This window comes from Euleptes europaea, chromosome 9, assembly GCF_029931775.1.
Source record: "Euleptes europaea isolate rEulEur1 chromosome 9, rEulEur1.hap1, whole genome shotgun sequence".
Lineage (NCBI taxonomy): Eukaryota > Metazoa > Chordata > Lepidosauria > Squamata > Sphaerodactylidae > Euleptes > Euleptes europaea.
This window is the reverse complement of record NC_079320.1, coordinates 9,773,828-9,795,762: the sequence shown is the minus strand read 5'-3', so window position 1 is coordinate 9,795,762 and position 21,935 is coordinate 9,773,828. Positions and strand designations below refer to the sequence as shown.

At 43.2% G+C, this 21,935-nt stretch overlaps 1 protein-coding gene across 1 annotated transcript in view; it reads left to right on the top strand.

Moving 5' to 3' along the window:
• The first annotated feature begins 8,847 nt into the window (after positions 1-8,847).
• Positions 8,848-21,935, top strand: part of CCDC158 (coiled-coil domain containing 158) — a 53,467-nt gene continuing 40,379 nt past the window's right edge. Inside the window, exons 1-5 of the mRNA XM_056855786.1 lie at positions 8,848-8,873; positions 10,085-10,203; positions 13,934-14,169; positions 15,795-15,904; positions 20,343-20,670. Coding sequence (XP_056711764.1) covers positions 8,848-8,873; positions 10,085-10,203; positions 13,934-14,169; positions 15,795-15,904; positions 20,343-20,670 — 819 coding nt within the window. The remainder of the gene's footprint in view (positions 8,874-10,084; positions 10,204-13,933; positions 14,170-15,794; positions 15,905-20,342; positions 20,671-21,935) is intronic.

Sequence of the window (21,935 nt, the reverse complement as noted above, 5' to 3'; positions counted from 1 at the left end):
GTGAGATGAATCCACCGAAAATGTATGTTTTGTCCAACCATAGTGGAACATTTTCTTTTCCTCTGGGGAACTTGGGAGCACCCAGGCAGGCTCTGGGCTGGAAAAGAAGCAGGCATTAGTGTCCACCAGCAGGGGGAGGGCCACAATGATAGAAGCCCAACCCAAACGGAGGGGAATACTGCAGGCATGGCTGTAATAATATCAGCCGTGTTAACTCCGAGCCCACGTATATGGGTTTTATGGTTTGGCTTATTAAAGTCCGCTTCTAGCGAGTGGCAAACTCTTCCCTGTACAAATAGCCTATGTTACACAACAGATGAAACATGTACGAATGGTTTTTCAAAATTTTATTTTCTTCTTTATGCTTCCACCACTTTCTTATTTTTATTCAACGCCACCCAATTGCACCCGAGGCTGCTACCGCCCCCCTGGATCACTCCAACGCCTCCCAGGGGGCGGTTATCGCCTACTTTGTGAAGCACTGCATTAAGGCATCTATCTCATAGGAGGGAAGAATGAACTTGTTCTGTTCTGTGGTACAACTACCTTGCACAGTAGAAATGTAGTTAGGCCTTAGGCCAGGAACGTCGAACTCAATTGTTGTGAGGGCCGGATATGGCATAAATGTCACTTGGTCGGGCCATGCCTTGCCAGCCCAGATCGAGAGTGGGGGGGGGTGGCTGGCTTGTGGGCCAGATAAGAGCTCTCAAGGGGCCGGGGCCGGCCCACAGGCCTTACGTTTGACACCCCTGCCCTAGGCACCTGCTTCTTAAGTAAAAAATAACTCTTCAGATCCAAACAGTATTCTTAAATATATAACAGCAACTTGATGAGAACAGTAGAAACCTGAAGGACTTTCCTTGTTAATTTAAGATTTACAATATTCTAAGGCATTTCTGCCTGCATTCTCAAAGGGGTCAAGGGGAGGGGAATATCCTCTTCCCTGCACTTCAGTGTAGCAGCTCCCTTCATGGACTCCTTTGAGAATTGCTGTAGTCAGGCTGCTGGGCCCTAGCTATCTCCACAGCTTTTCTGCCCTCACTGGTCTTCAGCATCCTCAGCTCTTCCGACACCTTCCACGTCCTAAGGGATTTCTCTGCTGCAGGTATCTAGATTTCAGCTCTGCCTTTGGAACTCTTTCTCTGAGTTTCCCTTCTGAGTTTCTGTGTCTCTTGTGGTGCTCAGACTAATAGATTGAAGGGGGAGTGAAACCTCTGCCTTTTGATTGTCTCTTATCCAACTCTGCTAAAAGAGCTGATCAGATGGCTGCATTGTCCCTGCTGCCTGACTTCGTTCTTTTCTTCTCCAGCTAAGGACCAATACCACAGATGTATTTTTCCATCCTCTTAATTGGTTAATATTAAAAGCCCTTTGTTTTCCCTTACACAACCTGGCATTAAATTCATTCTAATGTACACACATGGCTTTTTACAACTACATGAGATTTTGTTATTTTCTCACAATTCTCCCCCCTTGGTCTTGCGGAACGCAGTCCTCCATGCCGGGAGGTAATGGCTCACAAACTATGCTAATAAGGGTTGGCACAGCAGGACCACTCATCCGTGTGGCCTGATTTTTGACTGAATGGACATTTTCTTGCTGAAAGTTCTCCTCGCGAGCAACCACATGAAATGGCAACAAGGTGAAATCAGTGCATTAACTTTTGTTTCATTTATGAGACTATCAGGAGATAATATCAAGTCCTTGACCATGGTATCGTTCACTGAAAATAGGGAAAAAATCGCTAATATTGATTATCAAATTAATGCAAATTTTACTTAGATCTTACTCTAGATTACTACTGTGAAAATTGTTTCTTTAAAGTCTGCAAACCTTGGTTGTGTAAGGAATTGAAACAAAATGGATATACTACTTACTGTGGGGTTTGGGGAGGGGAGGGACTTCAATGCCATAGAGTCTCCAGGTGAACTGATCTCTGTCGGCTGGAGATCAATTGTAATAGCAGGAGATCTCCAGCTGGTACCTGGAGGATGGCAACCCTAATCATGGTTCACCTTGTTTAGCAGCTGAGCTCTGATAAGAATGGGCTACTGGGCTATTGTGGATGCTACAAAAGAAGCAGCTACTGAAGTTTTAATACTGTATATGGGTTTGCACATAATATATAGTACAGTTCTGAAAGTTTCTTTCACAGGTACAAACTTGGGAGAATGTGACCTCTATCTGGTCTGTTTCCCAGAAAGATAAAGCCACTCTGCGATTCTGTGTTCTACCCATCAGCATTATTTCTCACAAGAAGCTCCGCTAGCAGAGGTGTTGTGTGGGTGGGTGCCCTTTTCTTCTGTCCCATGTGCAAACCCACACAAGCCATAGAGAAGGACCGACAATCTGGCAGCCTGGAGAAGTATTCGGTTTTCTAACAACGGCAAAGATGCGTGAACAAAAGCATTCTCCTGGAGAAACCGGACACCCAAAGTGGCATTTATTGGTTCCCAGGCACGCAGGCAGCTGCTATCAGAGGTGGAGTCTGTTGCCTAGGTTACAGCATCTTCCAGCGGGGAGGGTCACAGGCTGCTGGTTCTCAACGGTCCTGCACCTCAGGAGTCCTTGGTTTGCAATAGTTGTCTGTGCCGTGTGCAAAGGAAAGGGGGAAGCATGAACAGCAGGGCACCCTTCAGACCAAATTCAGCCTTGCTTCCCTCTTGTGTGCTGAGCATGGTTAGCGCATGGGCCACATCACTGCAGCAACTAGCCTATCAAGCTCATAATGCTTTGCAAAATAGTGCAAGGCGCAGGTGCGTCTCAGAGGTAGGTGCAAGATGCTCCAGCATGGTTTTGTTTTTGCATTACTGGAAAATTGGTTCTTTCTTTGTTCAACCTTTTCTTTGCCTGGAGTTGTGTCCAGTTCCTTTTTGGAAGGGTGTCTTCTGTCTCTTACTGATTCCTCCATGAAAGAAAGTAGACATTACTGCAACTGGCAGTGTCACAAGCGATTGGTTAACTGTGCAATCCAAAGCCGAGTTACGCCGTTGAAGCTAATGGGTGTAGGAAGAGTGTAACTCTGTTTAGGATTGCACTGTAAGATCACAGTGCTGTTGGGTCAAAAGCAAAAGATAGTCTGTACATATATAAGAGTACTTGTGTTGGTCGCTTGAAGCAAAAACAAGCAGGGGTACTGTGCACTTTATAGACCTACGGATTTTAACAAAGAAGCTGCAGGGCTCCTGTTTTAAGTTACAAAGGTAACTCTTGTTTGCTTCATGGTACCTTTCTCAAACCACTTTCATTCTCTTTGTCAGCAAGTTGTACTTCTTTTTGCATCTACCTTATAATTCTTCTGCATAATTTAAACAAAATTAATTTTTGCACCATCTATAGTGCAGTCACTGCAGTCTGAGACAATTAAAATGAATGAGCTTAGACTGGAGTAACTCTCTTTAGGATTGTACTGTTAATACATGCATTGCCTCAGTTCTGTGTTTAGACTGCAACTCTAATCCTATTGCATTGTCTGTTGAATGTCCCAACCGTCGATTGTTTTGACTCACTCTTTGTAATCTGCCTTGGGTCCCAGTGAGAAAGGCGAACGATAAATAATGTAAATAAATAAATCTATGAAGGTAAAAATTGCAGAAGCTAAAAAAATTTCCTTCACAGGAGGCCCAGTGAATGGGGTTGGGAGTATCTGAGGCTGCAGCATTGCTAACACTGAGATGTAGGTCAAACCTCTTTGAGGGGAGACCACTGGGTGTATATAAAACATAAGGTATATATAAAACATAAATGAATTTATTTATATGCAAATATTCCAAATTCCGAAACACTTCTGATCCCAAGCATTTCAGATAAGGGATACTCAACCTGTAATGCACTCAAACCAAGCCCCAGGCCTGCCTGCCTTCTGCTGCTAACTAGACTGAGGGTTAGACCCTAACAGTGGATAACAAAGTGACTCTAGTAACTGCTCAGGCTGGCTGGGTGCCGGAGCCATTTTTCTAAATTCTAACTTTAAAAAAAGCATAAAAATAGCGTTGTCGGTCTCCAGGTGGTGGCTGGAGATCTCCCAGAATTACAACTGATCTCCAGACCACAGGTATCAGTTCCCATTGAGAAAATGGCCACTTTGGAAGGTGGACTTTATGCCATTGTACCCCACCAAGGTCCCTCCCCAAACCCTGCCCTCCCCAGACTCCACCCCCCAAAATCTCCAAGTATTTCTCAACCCAGAGCTGTCAGCCCTAATAATAATAATTCAACTTTCAGGCTGCTGTATCCCGACGAGAGCGGCTTACAACATTTTTACACAATTAAAAGCAACACAATACATTTTTATACAATTAAAACCAATACATGTAGGCTGCTCTATCCCAATGAGAGCAGCTCACAACAATTTTGTACAATTAAAGCCAATGCAATAATCATTTAAGCTAAGCAGCAGTTAAAATCGACAGCGCCCCCTTCCTTTATACCACTGGTTCCCAACCAGGGTTCCATGGACCCCCAGGGGTCCACGAGAACTAAATTAAGGGCCGCGAAACAAAGTTATAAACCCATAATAAATTAATATTTTCAATTAAAAGTTTTCTATTATAAATATATATATATATATATATTCAAATATTATTCTAAGTTTAATGTTTAACTAACAGTTATGATTAAAGTTTATTTTCAAATTCTTGGAGTTTTTATTTTGAACCTTGGGGTCCCTGCACCGAACAAAAAAGTCCTAGTGGTCCCTGGTCAAAAAAAGGTTGGGAACCACTGCTTTATACCATTCCGTCAGTAGAAGAAGACTGGGGGGGAAGGGAGGCCAGCAGAATAGAATTAGATATTAAAGGGAAAGTAGCATGTATTATACTTAGGGTTACCAACTCTTAAGTTGGGAAATTCCTGGAGATTTGGGGGTTTGGGGAGGCAAGGAACCTTATCAGGGTATAACACCAAAGAGTCCACCGTCCATCCAGAGCAGTCATGTTCTCCAGGGGGGCTGGTCTCTATTGTCTGGTGATCAGCTATAATTCCAGTTCTCCAGGCCCCACCTGGAGGTTGGCAACCCTAAGGCTGACTAGGCCCAGAGGGTGTTGTGTAAGGTTGCCGACCCGCCAGATCCCCAGCCCTTTCTCAACCCGCAGTTGGCAACCCTCGTGTTAGGACAACATGCATGGCGGCCTGCAGTATAACCTCCAGCCAGCAGGGGCTGCTGTGGTTCTGTAGGCCTCCTGCCCAGATGTCAGCTCTACTGCCCTTCGCTTTCCAGGTGAACCAGGGCAAGAACAGGAAGTGGAGCATCCGTAGCAGGTGAGGCAGGCCTTGGGTGTATCAGGCAGGTAGGCCTAGGCCTAGTCACTCTCCCATTTCTATCTCCCAGGCCTAACTGATAGGGTCGCCAACCTCCAGGTGCGGGCTGGAGATCTCCTGCTATTACAACTGGTCTCCAGCCGATAGAGGTCAGTTCCCCTGGCGGAAATGGCCGCTTTGGCCATTGGACTCTATGGCACTGAAGCCCCTCCCCAAACCCCGCCCTCCTCAGGCTCCGCCCCCAAAACCTCCAGGTATATCCCAACACAGAGCTGGCAACCCTACTAACTGATGAACACTCTTGTCTTTCTGCCCCCAGCCTCCCAGTTCCCAAGTTGTCCTGTTTCCCTTCTGCGTTTAGGATCATGGCTTCACTTTTTAATTTTAATCTGGAGCGTTACAGCCTTGCCCAGTAGTCAAGTGACTGCCGTGGTCCCAACGCTTCACTTATTTTAAAGAATTTGGTGTGGTAGCCTGGTATTTCACTCCATCCGAGCCTGGTTAGAGTTGCTGACAGGCCAGGAGAAAAATGCCCTGTCCCTATGGTTGCCAAGCTCCAGGTTTTTATGCCCATGTGATAAATTCTTTGAGAATCGACTGAAGAAGCTCCTCTTCGCAAAACGACCGTAGATCTAGAGGGGTCGTCTCTCCGTTCTTCGTTTTTCTTCGTTTCACTTTCGTTTGGACGGCCACTGCCTACTTAAGTGGAATTATCATCATCCGGATCATTTGGTTTTGATTTTGAATTTACCGCCGTAAGGTGACGCAACTTTATTTGGATTTACAATATCAGGGCGGCGTTACCCTGCTACAAATGGACCTATCCCTTCCGGACTTGGGTGATATTACCCCAATTAGGGGAAATTTTGATTTATTTATTTTTTTGAAATTATAGATATGCTTGCAATGGTTTTATAATTGTATCTTATTAGCATTTCTAGTTACATAGTAAATTTGATGTTATACGAGCCATGTGCTGTCTTTGTTTGCTACAACCTCCTGGTACTAGCTGGAGATCTGCTATTACAACTGATCTCCAGCCGATAGAGATCAGTTCCCCTGGAGAAAATGGCCGCTTTGGCAATTGGACTCTACAGCGTTGAAGTCCCTCCCCTCCCCAAACCTTGCCCTCCTCAAACTTCACCCCAAAAACCTCCCGCCGGTGGTGAAGAGGGACCTGGCAACCCTACCTATCCCTTTAATGGGATGTTATTTTACTGTGTGTTTGTGCTGTCAAGTCACTTCTGACTCATGGCAACCCTAATTTACTAGGTGATGTTAGTTACCTCCATTCCATATTTAGGATGGCCAGCTCTAGGTTGGGAAATACCTGGAGATTTTTTGGATGGAGCCTGAGGAGGGTGGGGTTTGGGAAGAGGAGGGACTTCAATGCCATAGAGTCCAATTTCCAAAGCAGCTATTTTCTCCAGGTGAATTGATCTGTGTCGGCTGGAGATCAGTTGTAATAGCGGGAGATCTCCAGCTAGTACCTGGAGGTTGGCAACCCTAGCCATACTGCCAAAAGCTTCAACTACCGTTTCCACACATTAAACAGTGTTCATTTGTTCTTTAAACATACCTCACCATTCCTCTTGGGTCAAGGTGGCTTACAATAATAGTTAAAACATCACCACCTTTAACCTTTAAAATAAGAAGTCCCAATCCCCCCCACGTAAAAGATACCTGCTATTCAAAACCTGTTAACATTTAAAATAAGAAGTCCCAATCCCTCTCCCCACTCCACATAAAAGATACCTGCTATTCAAACCTCCTTAAGTGTTTTGAAATCAAAACCTCCTTGAAAATCTGTAAAAAACACACACACACACACACACACACACACACACACACAAGACATAGAACCACGTGTTAAATCACAATTAAAGACATTTTCTCCAAATTGTTCTAAGAGTGAAGCATTGCAAGTTGTTGCCTCCGAACCATCTTCATTCTCACAAACAGGAGATGAGTTGGTCACCCTTTATCCTTGCTGTACCACTGGGGGAGAGTACACATGAGTGAACATAGTTCTATACTCAAAAAATTTCTTCCTATAGAAAGCCCGCCTTTTCCATCACAGTCCAATTTTCTGTGGGGAGGAAATGTTTTTGCATGGATGTAATGTGAGCTGCATGTCACATAGTATTCTTGGTGGGGATGCAACAGACAGGGTTAAACCATGAAATTGTGGGTTTGAGTCTTGTATCCAGCTGCGACACCCTAGACCAGACTACGTTTTCATCCAGTCAGACACAAAAAACCAGGGTGAACACATCAGAAAAGAAAGAAAATGGACAATTTGTCTGCTGGATTAAGCAGCCTTTTCTTCTCAAAATATTCAGTATGTTCAGAAAAGTACGTTGGAAGTTTGCATACATTTCAGAAATATTGCAGAATTAAAGCCAATAGCTAAATTTCTCAGTCCTGGTTTGTTCCAGAGTTCACTTACATTAAGTACATCGCCTTGGGTATTTTGATTTATGCTAAAATAATATGAATATCCATACTTATAGGCGAAACCAGCACCCCTCCCCCCACCACCATGAGCCCTTCTTCTTCCCCAGAAATGGGAACTCATAACTCAAGACTTCTGCCTATCTTTTCCCCTGTACTTTCCGCTGATTTTAAGGTGCAGTGGGTCAAACAACTTCAATTTGCGGTTTGCCATTCAACATAACAAACATATACCACAGGTAATCTGGCTAAAGTAGCTAATCGATCAGGTAATCTGGCTAAAGTAGCTAATCGATCAAATATGCCAGTCTTCATTTAGTCTACATTTCTTATTTTTATTTACTTACAATATTCCCCCCTTCTCCATTTGAACCTCACAGCAACCATGTGAGGGTTGTGACTGGCCTAAGGTCATGCACAAAGCTTTTATGGAACAGTGGTGATTTTAATCTGGGTCTCCCAGATCCTAGCCTAACATTCTAACAGCTACTGGTTGTCAGATTTTCTGATATTATTTGATATTGCATTTGTAGGCGGTGAGCAAATTGATGCTCAGAGGGTCAGTTTTGGAAACTTGTAAATGATGGAGGGTGGAAGTGGGTGCATGGCTGGACGTTTAGATGTTTTGATTTTATTTGAATGTTCTGGTTAATTTTGCTGAAACAATTACGTGACTACCCCTCTGGGATTGTAACAGTGTCACACAGTCCTCAACAGAATGGATTTAGAAAGGTGTAACCCTGTTTATGTTGCATGGTGAGGGAGCAATCCTAAGTAGGCCTACTCTGAAGTAAGTCCCATGTTAATCAATGGGGTGAACTCCAGGAAAGTGTCTTCAGGAAGAGTCCAGACGCAGTAAGTTTTAAGAGTCATTTCCAGGTAAAAGTTGCCTATTTTACTTGTTTTTACTGATAGGCTGTGGCCCTAGGGTTTCATTCTTAGGACCAAAATTTTGGATTATTTTAAAGGCAGCAATAGAAATCAGTAGCATCATATTTAACAAATGTGGATCTAACATAAACATAACTTTGTCATAACCATATCAGCGTTGTATTATTCCTAATACAGCTTTCATGATATTTATTTTTCCCCGTGCAATCAAAATAATTCTTGTTTTTTGCAGGTTGTGCAAAAATGAGTAAGAATATTCAAGAGCTGAGGTAGGACTTGTTTTTATGCAATAGTAGAAATGTCAGTAACAGTCTGCAGATGACATTTTGACCATAGTAATGTCCGTGAGGTGTGGTTTTTACAAGAGAGTTCAATATTAGTCAAATTTTATTTTTCGCCACTATTATTTCTGTTAACAAGAGAATTTTTAAATTAAATTTAAAACAGTTTACACAACAGCATATACCACATATTGGAAATAAATCTGGGCTTAATACAAATGACATTATTTTCCTAATAATCTACAGCTACCTTTAGTAACTTCAGACAGATAATTAGGCTAGAGTGCACTATAATATTTGGTTGACTTCAGGAACAGTATCCTTAGTTACATCACAAAATACATTTTATTATACCAAAAAAAACAAGACTTGCAAGTAGAAGTATTACAGCAAATTTACAGCTACGAAGTTCTCTTAATAGCGGTTGAGGGCAGGAGTATAGGATGGGAAAAAGGAAATGGGGTGGGGAGAGTAGTATCCCAATCTTCAACAGGATAAAAGCAGAGAGTAGAATCAGTATATCATATTCACTGAAGTCCATATTGTAAAGATTATAAAAATAGGTTGCACACCCCAAAGCTGCTTCCCTTGCACCTTCACACTGCACAAACGTAGTCACATGATTTATGTTGTGTATCTCTTGGTTGTTAAGAGAATTCAAGAGAGCCAGCGTGGTGTAGTGGTTAAGAGTGGTGGACTCTAATCTAGACAACTGGGTTTGATTCCCCACTCCTCCACATGAGCAGCCGACTCTAATCTGGTGAACTGGATTAGTTTCCCCACTCCTACACATGAAGCCTGATGGGTGACCTTGGGCTAATCACAGGTTTCTCCGAACTCTCAGCCCCACCTACCTCACAAAGTGTCTGTTGAGGGGAGAGGAAGGGAAGTTGATTATAAGCCATTTGATTCTCCTTCAAAGGTAGAGAAAGTCGGCATATAAAAAGCAACTCTTCAACATTAGTCTCGTATTATTTTTCACCACTATTATTTCTGTTGACAAGAAAAGCTATGGAAGAGTCAGGGCATGTATTAACTATACGTGGTGACGGTTTTCCTTCTGTTTTTGTTTTTTGCTTGTATTACACAATCAGAAACACGATCTCAAGGAAAACATCAGGCTTACACTGTGTATGACTGTGGGACTGAGTAGTTGATGATGCAGGGCAATCTTCATATGTATGCCTTGGATTACACAGGGTAGCGCTGGAAAGGCAAACCAAAGAGACCTTGAAACTGCAGGAAGAAGTAACCAGGTACTCGGGGGACTCTTTCGGACGTCGAGAAGGGGCTTCTATAAGCAATGTGATAAATTCAAGTAAGTACATTTGTATGTGTATATAAAAAAAACAACTTCAGTCTCAAAGAATGGCTCAGCTAGCATTTCTGCTCATGATTGCTATAGGTATTTTCAAAGGTTTGCTGAATGGATGATTGGAGAATCAGAAGTGGGTTCAGATCCCACCTTCGATTAGTTGCATGCAGAAGGTCTCAGGTTCAACCCCTGGAATCTCCAAGTTGGTCTTTATATGCCGATTTTCTCTACCTTTTAAGGAGAATCAAACCAGTTTACAATCTCCTTCCCTTCCTCTCCACACAACAGACACCTTGTGAGGCTGAAAGAGCTCAAAGAGAACTGTGACTAGCCCAAGGTCACCCAGCTGGCTTCATGTAGAGGAGTGGGGAAACAAATCCAGTTCACCAGATTAGAGTCCACCGCTCATGTGGAGGGAGTAGCCGGTGTAGTGGTGAAGAGTGTCAGACTAGTATCTGGGAGACTTGGGTCTGAATCCCCACTAGTACCATGGAAGCTTGCTGGGAGACCTTGGGCCAATCACACTGTCTCAGTTTGGGAGCCAGCGTGGTGTAGTGGTTAAGAGTGGTGGTTTGTAAATCCATCCGCCCCTGGAGACTTATTTAATTTACTCTTACCTATAGCATCTTTTAATTCTTCCATAGTTATTTTAGATTCTAATAATTCCCTATTTTCTTATGATATGGATTTATAGCATTTTATTATAAAACGTTTCAAGAGCAATTATCTCCACATTTATTAAGAGTAATGAATGCTTGCTTGCAGAGTGGATCTATTCCTCAAACCTGGAAACAAGCAAATATAGTATTAATACCAAAACTAAATTCGGATTTATTAGATGTAAAAAATTATAGACCTATTTCACTATTGAATAATGATTATAAACTTTTTGCTGAGATTTTAGCATCCAGATTAAAAAGAGTTTTAAATCAGACTATACACGAAGATCAAGCTGGGTTTTTACCAGGTAGATTGATTAGCTAAAATGTCAGAGTGGTAATAGATCTTTTAGAATGTGCAGAACATGTTCCAACTTCGGTAGCTATGATATTCCTGGATGCGGAAAAAGCATTTGATAATGTGAATTGGAAATTTATGAAGAAAATATTAGAGTTTATGGATGTGGGAACAAATTTTAAGACAGCTATTGAAAATATATATAGTTATCAAACAGCTAGGCTGTTGATAAATGGTATATTATCACCACAATTTGAAATTCAAAAAGGTACCTGACAAGGCTGTCCTCTTTCTCCTTGTTTATATTAGTGTTGGAAGTTTTATTGAAAAAGATTAGACAAACAGAAGATTTAAATGGATTTCAAATTGGGAGAAACCATTATAAGATTAAAGCATACGCAGATGACCTTGTATGTTTTCTGACTAATCCTAATGATCAAGTTGAAAATTGGAATAAAATAGTGGAGGTTTATGGAAAACTTGCAGGTTTTAAAATAAATAAAAATAAAACTAAAATATTGGTTGAAAATATTACTCTTTCACAGCAACAAGAACTAATAAAAAAGTCGGGCTTCACTATCGAACACAAAATAAAATATTTGGGCATATGGTTATCCCCAAACAATCTTAATTTATTTCAAAAGAATGATATTAAACAATGGCAACAAGTTGTAATAGATCTTAAAAATCGGGAAAAAATACCGTTATGGGGTAGAATCTCTGTGATTAAAATGATGATATTACCCAAGATGCTTTTTTTGTTTCAAAACTTACCAATCTTAAAAGGAGTACAAATATTTAAAAGTTGGAAGAAAGATATTTTAAACTTTTTATGGGGAAAAGAAAGACATAGAATAGCTTATAATAATTTAATTGAACTAAAGGAGACAGGAGGTTTGGGTTTACCCGATTTAAGAATGTATTATGAAGCAGCTTGTTTCATTTGGTTAAAGAACTGGATTTTATTAGAGAATACCAAACTTTTAGAAATGGAAGGATTTAATTTACATTTTGGATGGCATGCATATTTATGGTATGAGAAGGAGAAAGTAAATAAAGAATTTAATTCTCATATTATCAGATTTGGTTTATTTAGAATTTGGAAAAAATATAAAGGATTTTTGGAAAATAAAACCCCAGGATGGATTAATCCAGTAGAAGCTTTTATGAAGAGAGGTATGCAATTAAATTTAGATATGGATATTTATAGAGAGATTACAGAGTGTAGGGAAGGGGTTTGGTCGTTAAAGAGTAGAGAAGAGCTTAAAATAAAAGATTGGTTTATGTATTATAAATTAAAAGATATGTTTAATAAAGATAAGCTGAAGGGATTTAATGAAAATAAATCCAAATTAGAAATTATATTAAATAAGGGAAATAAAGGATTGATAGGACGGATTTATAAACTATTAATTGAAGTGAATCTAGAACAAGAAAGGATTAAACCAGTGATGGTGAAATGGATGAAGGAGTTAGGATATAATATTGATTTGGAAATATGGGAAAATTTGTGGAAAACAGATTATAAATTTACAATTACTAATGAAATAAGAGAGAATCTATATAAAATGTTTTATAGATGGTATATTACCCCTGTTATGATAAGTAAAATGAAAAAAGGAGATTCAGATCTGTGTTGGAAATGTGGAAATGAAAAAGGAACATTTATGCATGCATGGTGGATGTGTAAAAAAATAAAAAGATTTTGGAGAAAAGTATTAAATGAAACTAATAATTTGATTAACTCTAAAGTAAAAAAAGACCCTTTCTTTTGTTTATTGGGAATACCTAAAGATAAAATGGATAGAGGTGATAGAGTCATATGTTCAATATAGTTTTGCAGCAGCAAGAATTACAATAGCTAAAACCAGGAAGCAAGTAAATAAACCTTCAATTATTGACTGGAGAGAGAAGTTATGGATGTATATGCGGATGGCTAAATTAACAGACTCCCTACAAGGGAAGGATATGGAAGAATTCAAGAAAACATGGTCAAAGGCCGTCGCATTTTGGGACAAACTGGCGAAAATGAATTTTACTAATTTAGTTAATGAGTTACAGATAATTGGTTAATATTTTTTATAATGTTATTATTATACTTATTTTTAAAACTGTCATAACACTTTTCCGGAAGTTCATCGTGGTGATAGGCACCGTATTGAGGTGGGTGGTGGTTTTTAGAGCACTGAACTTTGTAACTTTTTACTATATTACGCAATTTTAATTGATGTGTAAGTGCTCTTTTGTATTTTCTTTGTATTTGTATGTTTTCGTTTTTATTATAAAAAATAATAAAAATGTATACATAAAAAAAAAGAGCTGTGGTTTGGAGCGGCGGAGGCTAATCTGGTGAACTGGATTTGTTTGTTTCCCCACTCTTACACATCAAGCCAGCTGGCTGACCTTGAGCTAGTCACAACTCTCTTAGAAGTCTCTCAGCCCCACCTACCTCATAAAGTATCTGTTGTAGGGAAGGGAAGAGAAGATGATTGTAAGACGGTTTGATTCTTCCTTAAGTGGTAGAGAAAGTCAGCATATAAAAACCAACTCTTCTCAGTGCAACCTACCAGACAGGGTTGTTGTGAGGGTAAAATGGAGGAGAGGGGAACGATGTGTAAACCGCTTTGGGGAGAAAGGCGGGGTACAAATGAATTAAATGGAGAAACTTTCCTCTCAATTTGCGCGGCTGTGTAGGAAACCCCCCTCCCCGTTTGCATCACTGTATTTTCCTCAGCTCTTCTTGGGGCCATATTGAAATTCTGTGCTGTTTTATTAGATACTTCTACTCCGTCCGTGGGCAGCCCAAAGTGTCGGAGTTCCAGTGGTCACAGCACAGTGCTGAATACCACCTCCTGCGCCATCACTCCCGGCAGCCCACCCAAGCTCCCGTCCTCTAAACACGGAGAATTTGGGAGCCCCAGGAGGGGCAGTAACTCTGGGAAAGAGCACGTTGAGAACATCTTGGAAGAATATTCTCAGCAAGTCAGAGATCTGCAGAAGAAGCTGAGTGATGTGAGTGTTAAACTTTGTCCTTGCTGTGGTGTGGTCATTGCGCTCCAGGCTGAAGTGCCCTGCATTTTTTTTTTGAGTTTTTCACCCTGAAGTGACTGCAAAGTGACTGCGAAGCAGGCGCATACCTGCTTCGCATTTCTTAAGAGCCCCTTTAACGTAGCCTTTTGTGTTTGCTCCGCCCCCACCTCGAAGAATCCCCTGAAGGAAGCATGCAAAATCACACAGCCAAGGGTTAGCTATGCAAACAACAATTGCTAATGGAAGGAACGAAGGAGCAGGCGAGTGGGGTGGTGGTGATGGAATTTCTCCTTTTGCGTCGCGACCGTAAATAGGCATTTTAAAGGTCGCATTTAAAAAAGAGCTTTGAGCGAGCATCAAAATTGACCCTGGATAAATGGCCATAGTTTGGCTGTGTGGAACAGTCTTCCCAAGGGGATGAGGCCAAGTGCCTGTCAAGGCTGTGAACAAGGGCTATGCAAAAGAGTTTTTGGGGCAGCTTAATGGCTGTCGCTGTGGTCTCTTTCCTATTCTCTGCAACCCTTTCTGTTAGTTTCAGGTGGAAAGAAAAAGATCCATGACTTGAATGGGCTGACAACTTGAGCCACACGAGAACATGATTTCTCTGCCTCTATTCTCTGCAGGCTGAGCTGACAGCTTTTTGTGGGAAGGGCATGGAGAAATCTAAGCTGTCATTTTCCGATGGAGAAAAAAGAACAAGAGCCAGAGTGGTGCAGTGGTTGTGGTGGTTTGGAGCAGCGGACTTGATCTGGAGAACTGGGTTTGATTCCCCACTCCTCCACTTGAGCGGCAGAGGCTAATCTGGTGAACCGGGTTGGTTTCCCCACTCCTCCACATGAAGCCAACTGGGTGGCCTTGGGCTAGTCACAGTTCTCTCAGCCCCACCTACCTCACAGGGTGTCTGATGTGGGGAGGGGAAGGGAAGGTGATTGTAAGCCAGTTTGATTCTTCCTTAAGTGGTAGAGAAAGTCGGCATAGAAAAACCAACTCTTCTTTTTTTCTCCTCACCCAAATCTTACCACTTCAGTGGCAGAGAACCGGAGCGAATTGCTCTTTTTTTCTGCAGCCCAAGTTGACAGTTTGAAGTAGGGGGAAGAGAAGGCTAATCAGCCGTGGTTTCAATTACCACTCCCCGACACACACCCATACAATTTTCTGCATTTCCAAGGCAAGTGCACAGCAAACTTTACAGGCTGGGAGAGCAAAAAACATGACTTCCAGTTGATCACTGCAATTAGTGGAGAGTGTGCTCCTGATCCCCTCCCATATTTCTTTGCTGTGTAGACAGCAATATTTTACAAGCAGGACATCAGGAGCCGACTCCCAGCTGATGCTGGCGGTCGGGCTCAGATAGCTGCAAGTAACTGTTCCTCCAAAGAGATGCGAACAGGTTGCAAGCAGCCGAACAGCCCGTCAGTGCATTGGCTGCCCGATCTCCATTGGCAGACAGGACATGAGCCAAGCCAGCACCTAGATGAGCGCCTGTCGTTTGCTCCGCTGGGAAAACCTTTGTGTAGCCCGTCGATACACATATGTTTCCTCAGTGGGGCAAATAGGGTAGGAGAAATAATACTGTTTCATGGGTTTATTTATTTCATCTCCTGCAGGCTACAGAGCGACACGAGCAACAGAAGTTCACTTTAAGGCAGACAGTCATTGAGTTGCAGACAAGCCTTCGGGAGGTGCAGAGGGAGAAAGACTCCATTTCTGACTTCAGGTGAGCATTCTCACACCATAGACCAAAGACGCGTGAAGCTCCAAAGCCAGTTGTTCTTACTACAAAACTGGGAGAGCGTATCAAAGTCTGACCGCCATACACATCTTGGTACAGATTAGTTACTTTTTAAACTAAATTGTTTTGCAGCTTCCTTGGCGTCCCAGGAGCATTTGCCGTGGGGCATGTTCCTGTTAAGGAGGGCAGCTGGAAAAAAGGGGGGAGAAAATAAACTCAACCTGAAAGGATAATGGAACCAAAGGGGTTGAGCTAAGCACTATTAAAATATCAATAAATATATCTGTTTTATTAATATGGTGCACAATTATGTTAAAAACACAGGGCCTACAATGTAGGCCAGGGGTGGGGAACCTTTTTCATGCCAAGGGCCATTTCCATATTTATAACATCATTCGAAGGCCATACCAGTTGTAGGTATCGGGGGGGGGGAGAGGCTAGGGTTGCCAGGTCTCCAGCCACCACCTGGAGAAACTATTTAGAGAAGGAAGAGGAAGGAGGGAAAGAAGGAAGGAAAGGAAGAAAAGAGAGGGAGAGAGAGAAAGGGAGGGGTTCCCAGCTTCCCCCCTCACACACATACAGGCACGCTAGGCTTGCCAGGTCTCCAGCCACCACCTGGAGAAACTATGCAGAGAAGGAAGGGGAAGGAGGGAAAGAAGGAAGGAAAGGAAGAAAAAAGAGGGAGAGAGAGAGAGAGAAAGGGAGGGGTTCCCAGCTTCCCCCCTCACACACACACATGCAAGCCAGCCAGCCCCCAACCACATGAGCGGCTGGGAGTGATCAGTGAGAAGCTTCTGTGGCTTCCCTCTTTGCGCGCACGCACACACAAACAAACACGCCAGCCAGCCCGCCCCCAGCCGCGTGAGCAGCCGGGAGCAATCAGAGAGAAGCCTCCGCGGCTTCCCCCTGCTTCGTGCGCGCGCTCACACACAGACACACAAAAGCCATCCAGCCAGCCATCCCTCAGCTGCACGGGTGGCTGGGAGCAAAGGGGCAGAAACCTCCACGGCTTCCCCTGCCTTTGTGTGTGTGCGCGCACACACACACACACACACACACACACACACACAAATATGCAAGCCAGCCAGCCCCCATGCGCGTGAGCAGCCGGGAGCAATCAAAGAGAAGCCTCCGCGGCTTCCCCCTGCTTCGTGCGCGCACACACACACGCACACAAAAGCCAGCCAGCCAGCCCCCAGCTGCACGGGTGGCTGGGAGCGATGGGGGGAGAAACCTCCGCGGCTTCCCCTGCCTTTGCGCACACACACACACACACTTACCTTGGCCTCGGGGGAGAGTGAGGGAAAAGCTACGTCGGAGCTCACCGAGCCAGCGGAGGGTGCAGCGCAGCCATCAGCAGGGCAATGAGAGTGGGGGAGAGGGGCAGGAGACCCCTGCAACAACTTTAAAATGCGCTGCCGCCAGGGCGCAGGCCGGGGAGAGTGGCAGGAGATTCGGGTGCCCCCAACAACTTTCTCTCCAGGAACAGGAAGCCGGGAGACTTGGGGGAAACGCCCCCACAGTCACCCAATCAGCTTTTAGCATGCTCTCCTGCCTCCCTGCAAAGCCCGAAGCGCCGGGAGAAGGGCCTGGCTAGCAATAGCTAGCTCCTGGTCTCGGCAGGTGGGCCATGGAGCTCCAGGCCTTGGCAGGCGGGCCGGGGGCCGCATCCGGCCCGCGAGGCCGGAGGTTCCCCACCCCTGATGTAGGCTAACTGAAAACAATGAACATTTACATACAACACATTCACAGTTGATGTGTATCTATATAGTGACCAAACTAAGACCAGACGCATTTCTGCCTTATCTAGGCCTTCCTCAGCGGTCATACATAAAATGATTATATAATACACATCCTGGCATCCCCATTAACGTAATACAAGGTAAAAAAAATATGTAAAACCCTTTTATTTTGTGTTGGTTTGTGTAGGAATGTTTATTCCTACAGCTCCTTCCGAACAACTGCTTGCAGGCCATACTGTGGCCTTATATTGCAACGTTATGCACCATTAGAAATTATGATTTTAATTGGTTAGAGTAGATAGATAGATAATTTATTTACGGCCTTTAGCCAGATAAAACAGGAAACATGGACTAATAAATTATTACAAGCAAAGAATTACAGTCTGAGTCTTATAACACTTAAAAAGAAAATTACAACCGAGACACATCTGTCAATTGCGCTAAGAGGCTGTTCTATGCCATTTAATTTTCATTGCTGCCATGCATAATTTCTCAACCTGAAGAGTGATTGAGGGATTATCCCCTTGTAGGTGGTTAGAGTTGTTTTTAACTCACTGTCATATGTGATTTTATGGTTTGTGTGAGCCGCTCTGAGCCCGGTTTGCCAGGGCAGAGCGGGTTATAAGATTGATAAATAAAATTGATAAATATTCCATGTGTATTAAAACATGGCCCACAGCTCACACCTTGTATATGATGTCAAGCTACACAAAGTGACACATAATAAAAGGGTTTTACATATTTTTTTACCTTGTATTACGTTAATGGGGATGCCAGGATGTGTATGACCGCTGAGGAAGGCCTACATAAGGCAGAAATGCGTCTGGTCTTAGTTTGGTCACTATGTAGATACACATCAACTGTGAATGTGTTGTATGTAAATGTTCATCGTTTTTAGTTAGCCTACATTGTAGACCCTGTGTTTTAAACGTAATTGTGCACTATATTAATAAAATAAATATATTTGTTGATATTTTAATAGTGTTTAGCTCTACCCCTTTGGTTCTATCCTGTTAAGGAGGGCCCACTGGAAATAGGGTTGCCAACCTCCAGGTGGGGTCTGGGGCTCTCCCAGAATTACAACAGACCTCCAGGTGAAAGAGGTCAGTTCCCCTGGAGAAAATGGCTGCTTTGGATAGTGGACTCTATGGAATTATATCCCGTGAAGGTAGGGCTGCCAGCTCTGGTTTGAAAATTCCTGGAGATTTTGGTGGTGGAGCCTAGGGAGAGGCAGGGTTTGGAAAGGGGAGGGACCTCAGTAGGGGCCAATGCTATAGAGGCCATCGTCCAAAGCAGCCATTTTCTCCAGGGAAACTGATCTGGTCATCTGGAGATCAATTGTAATAGTGGGAAATCTCTAAATGCCACCTGGAGGTTGGTAACCCTACGTGAAGGTCCCTCCCCAAACCCTACCCTCCTGAAGCTCCAACTGCCAAATCTCCAGGGATGTCCCAACCAGGAAACTTGCAGTTTTAGTATAATGCCAGCTTAATCACAGATATAGTAGCTGAGCAAAGAAGTGTAGGTGAATACCCAGACAGTACTTAATCTTGAAAGCTGCCTGCATCATTCCCTGCCCCTTCAACAAACTGCAGAAAGACCCACCTGACTCCTTTGAAGAGGAAGAGTTGGAGAGATTGAATCCAGGTGAGGGCCTTCTCAGCCATGGCACCAAAGCTCTGGAACTCTTCCCCCAGGCAGATTCATCTGAGAGCCAGCGTGGTGTAGTGGTTAAGAATGGTAGTTAGGAGCAGTGGACTCTAATCTGGAGAACCCCACTTCGCCACATAAGTGGTGGACGCTAATCTGGTGAACCGGGTTGGTTTCCCCACTTCTATTCATGAATCCAGCTGGGTGACCTTGGGCTAGTCACAGCTCTCAGAGTTTTCTCAGCCCCCCCCCACCTCTCAGGGTGTCTGTTGTGGGGAGAGGAAGGGGAGGAGACTGTAAGACGGTTTGATACATCCTTAAATTGTAGAGTAAATCGGCATAGAAAAACCAACTCTTCTTCCTGTTGCCATTTTCTGCCAGTGGTTGAAGACATTTTTTGTTTTGCTGGACATTCCTTCAGGGACCAATGTTTTAACTTCTGTTTTTATGTCTTTGTATTTATTACGTTATTTATAGTCCGCCTTTCTCAATGGGACTCAAGGCAGATTGCTGATACTGAGTCAGTACAATCAACACAATGGAACATTCAATAACCAATTCATTAGGATTTTAGAAGTCTGGAGCCCCATTTATTTTAACTTTTAATTTGTTTTAGTGATATGTGTTGGGTGGGGGAGGTTGATTTTAATGGTTTTATAATGTGATTTGATCATGTACAATTGTCAGCTGCCTTAGTGGCCCTTAGAAGGGCAGAAAGGCAGGACAGAAATTTTATAAATAAATAAAAGTTGCAAAGTTCCCATAGACTCCAGCATCATTAGGAGAGGGGCTGTGGCTCAGTGGCAGAGCATTTGCTTGGCATGCAGAAGATCCCAGGTTCAATCCCTCACATCTCCAGTTAAAAAGACCAGGCAGGAGGTGATGTGAAAGACCTCCGCCTGAGACCCTGGAGAGCCGCTGCCAGTCTGAGTAGACAATACTGACCTTGATGGACCAAGGGTCTGATTCAGTATAAGGCACTTGTACATCTACGTATATCTGTATTGGGCGATTTCTTTCCTGACAAACAGGCGAAGAGAATCCCAAACCTCCGAGGATGTCTGTGCCCAGCTACGGGCTACGATCAAAGAGCTGGAAACCGCCAATCAGCTTCAGGAGGAGATGCTGAAGGAAGCCAGTAACCAAGCAGAGCATCTGAAGACGATGGTGCAGGCCCACGAGGATGTGCTCCAGGAGCTCCGGAACATCCTGGTGGATTATGAACAGAACTCTGGCAAGAAGACATACGAACACGAGAGCCTCTCCAATCTCCATGTCCGCAACCTGCCAACGGCTGTTAATAAAATTCTACGCGACCTCGAGGCAGAGGTGATGCACGCCAAAGCGAAGATTGCCCCAGTAAGTGCCTTTCAGCTAATTTTAAGGGCAGTTTGTTTCGCTTAAGGCCTGCTAGCAGCCCCCAACCCCTGCCGCTACTCAGTACTAGCCAGACAATGCTTATAACAATAAATATATAACCAAACTACTGTTGTGTATATAAATTTTATCACAGTGTGCAATATATGTTCTTAGAGAATCACACTTGCTGGTTATGCAAGGTTACAGCAAGTAGCATGCGGGTATACAAAAAACACCCAACAGCAACACAGCCACAACTTTGCAAACTTCAATTGACATTGACAAAGTCCCAAAGCGTGTACAGACTTGTAGCTATGTGGCTGTTGGTAGTTTGTGTGTGTGTGTTAAGTGCCATCAAGTCACTTGCGACTCACGGTGACCCTATGAATCAGTGTCCTCCAAAACATCCTGTCTTTGACAGCCTTGCTCAGATTGTGCAAACTGAGGGCCTTGCCTTCTTTTAGAGTCAATCCATCTCTGGTTGGGTCTTCCTCTTTTCCTGCTGTCTTCAACTTTCCCTAGCACGATTGTCTTTTCCAGTGACTCTTGTCTTCTCATAATGTGACCAAAATACGATAGCCTCAGTTTAGTCATTTTAGCTTCGAGGGTTAGTTCAGGCTTGATTTGATCTATAACCCACTGATTTGTTTTTTTGGCAGTCCACGGTATCCGTAACACACTTCTCCAACACCACATTTAAAAGGAATCTACTTTCTTCCTGTCAGCTTTCTTCATTGTCCAGCTTTCACACCCATACATAGTAATAAAGAATACGATGGCATGAATTAACCTAATCTTGGTGGCCTCTGCTCATCTCTTGTCTTGAAAACCCCACGAGGGGCTGCTGTAAGCCGGTTGCTACTTGCGTGTGTTAAGTGCCGTCAAGTCGCTTCTACTCATGGCGACCCTATGAATCAGTGACATCCAAAATGTCCTATCTTTGACAGTCTTGCTCAGGTCTTGCAAACTGAGGGCTGTGGCTTCCTTTATTGAGTCAATCCATCTCTTGTTGGGTCTTCCTCTTTTCCTGCTGCCCTCAACTTTCCCTAGCATGACTGTCTTTTCCAGTGACTCTTGTCTTCTCATAATGTGACCAACACATTTTTTGTATACTTGTATGTTATTTGCTGTAACCTTGCATAACCAGCAAGTGTGATTCTCTAAGAACATATATTGCACATTGTGATAAAATTTATATACACAATTGTGGTTTGGTTATATATTTATTGTTGTAAGCATTGTTTGAACAGTTTCCATTTAGTCAT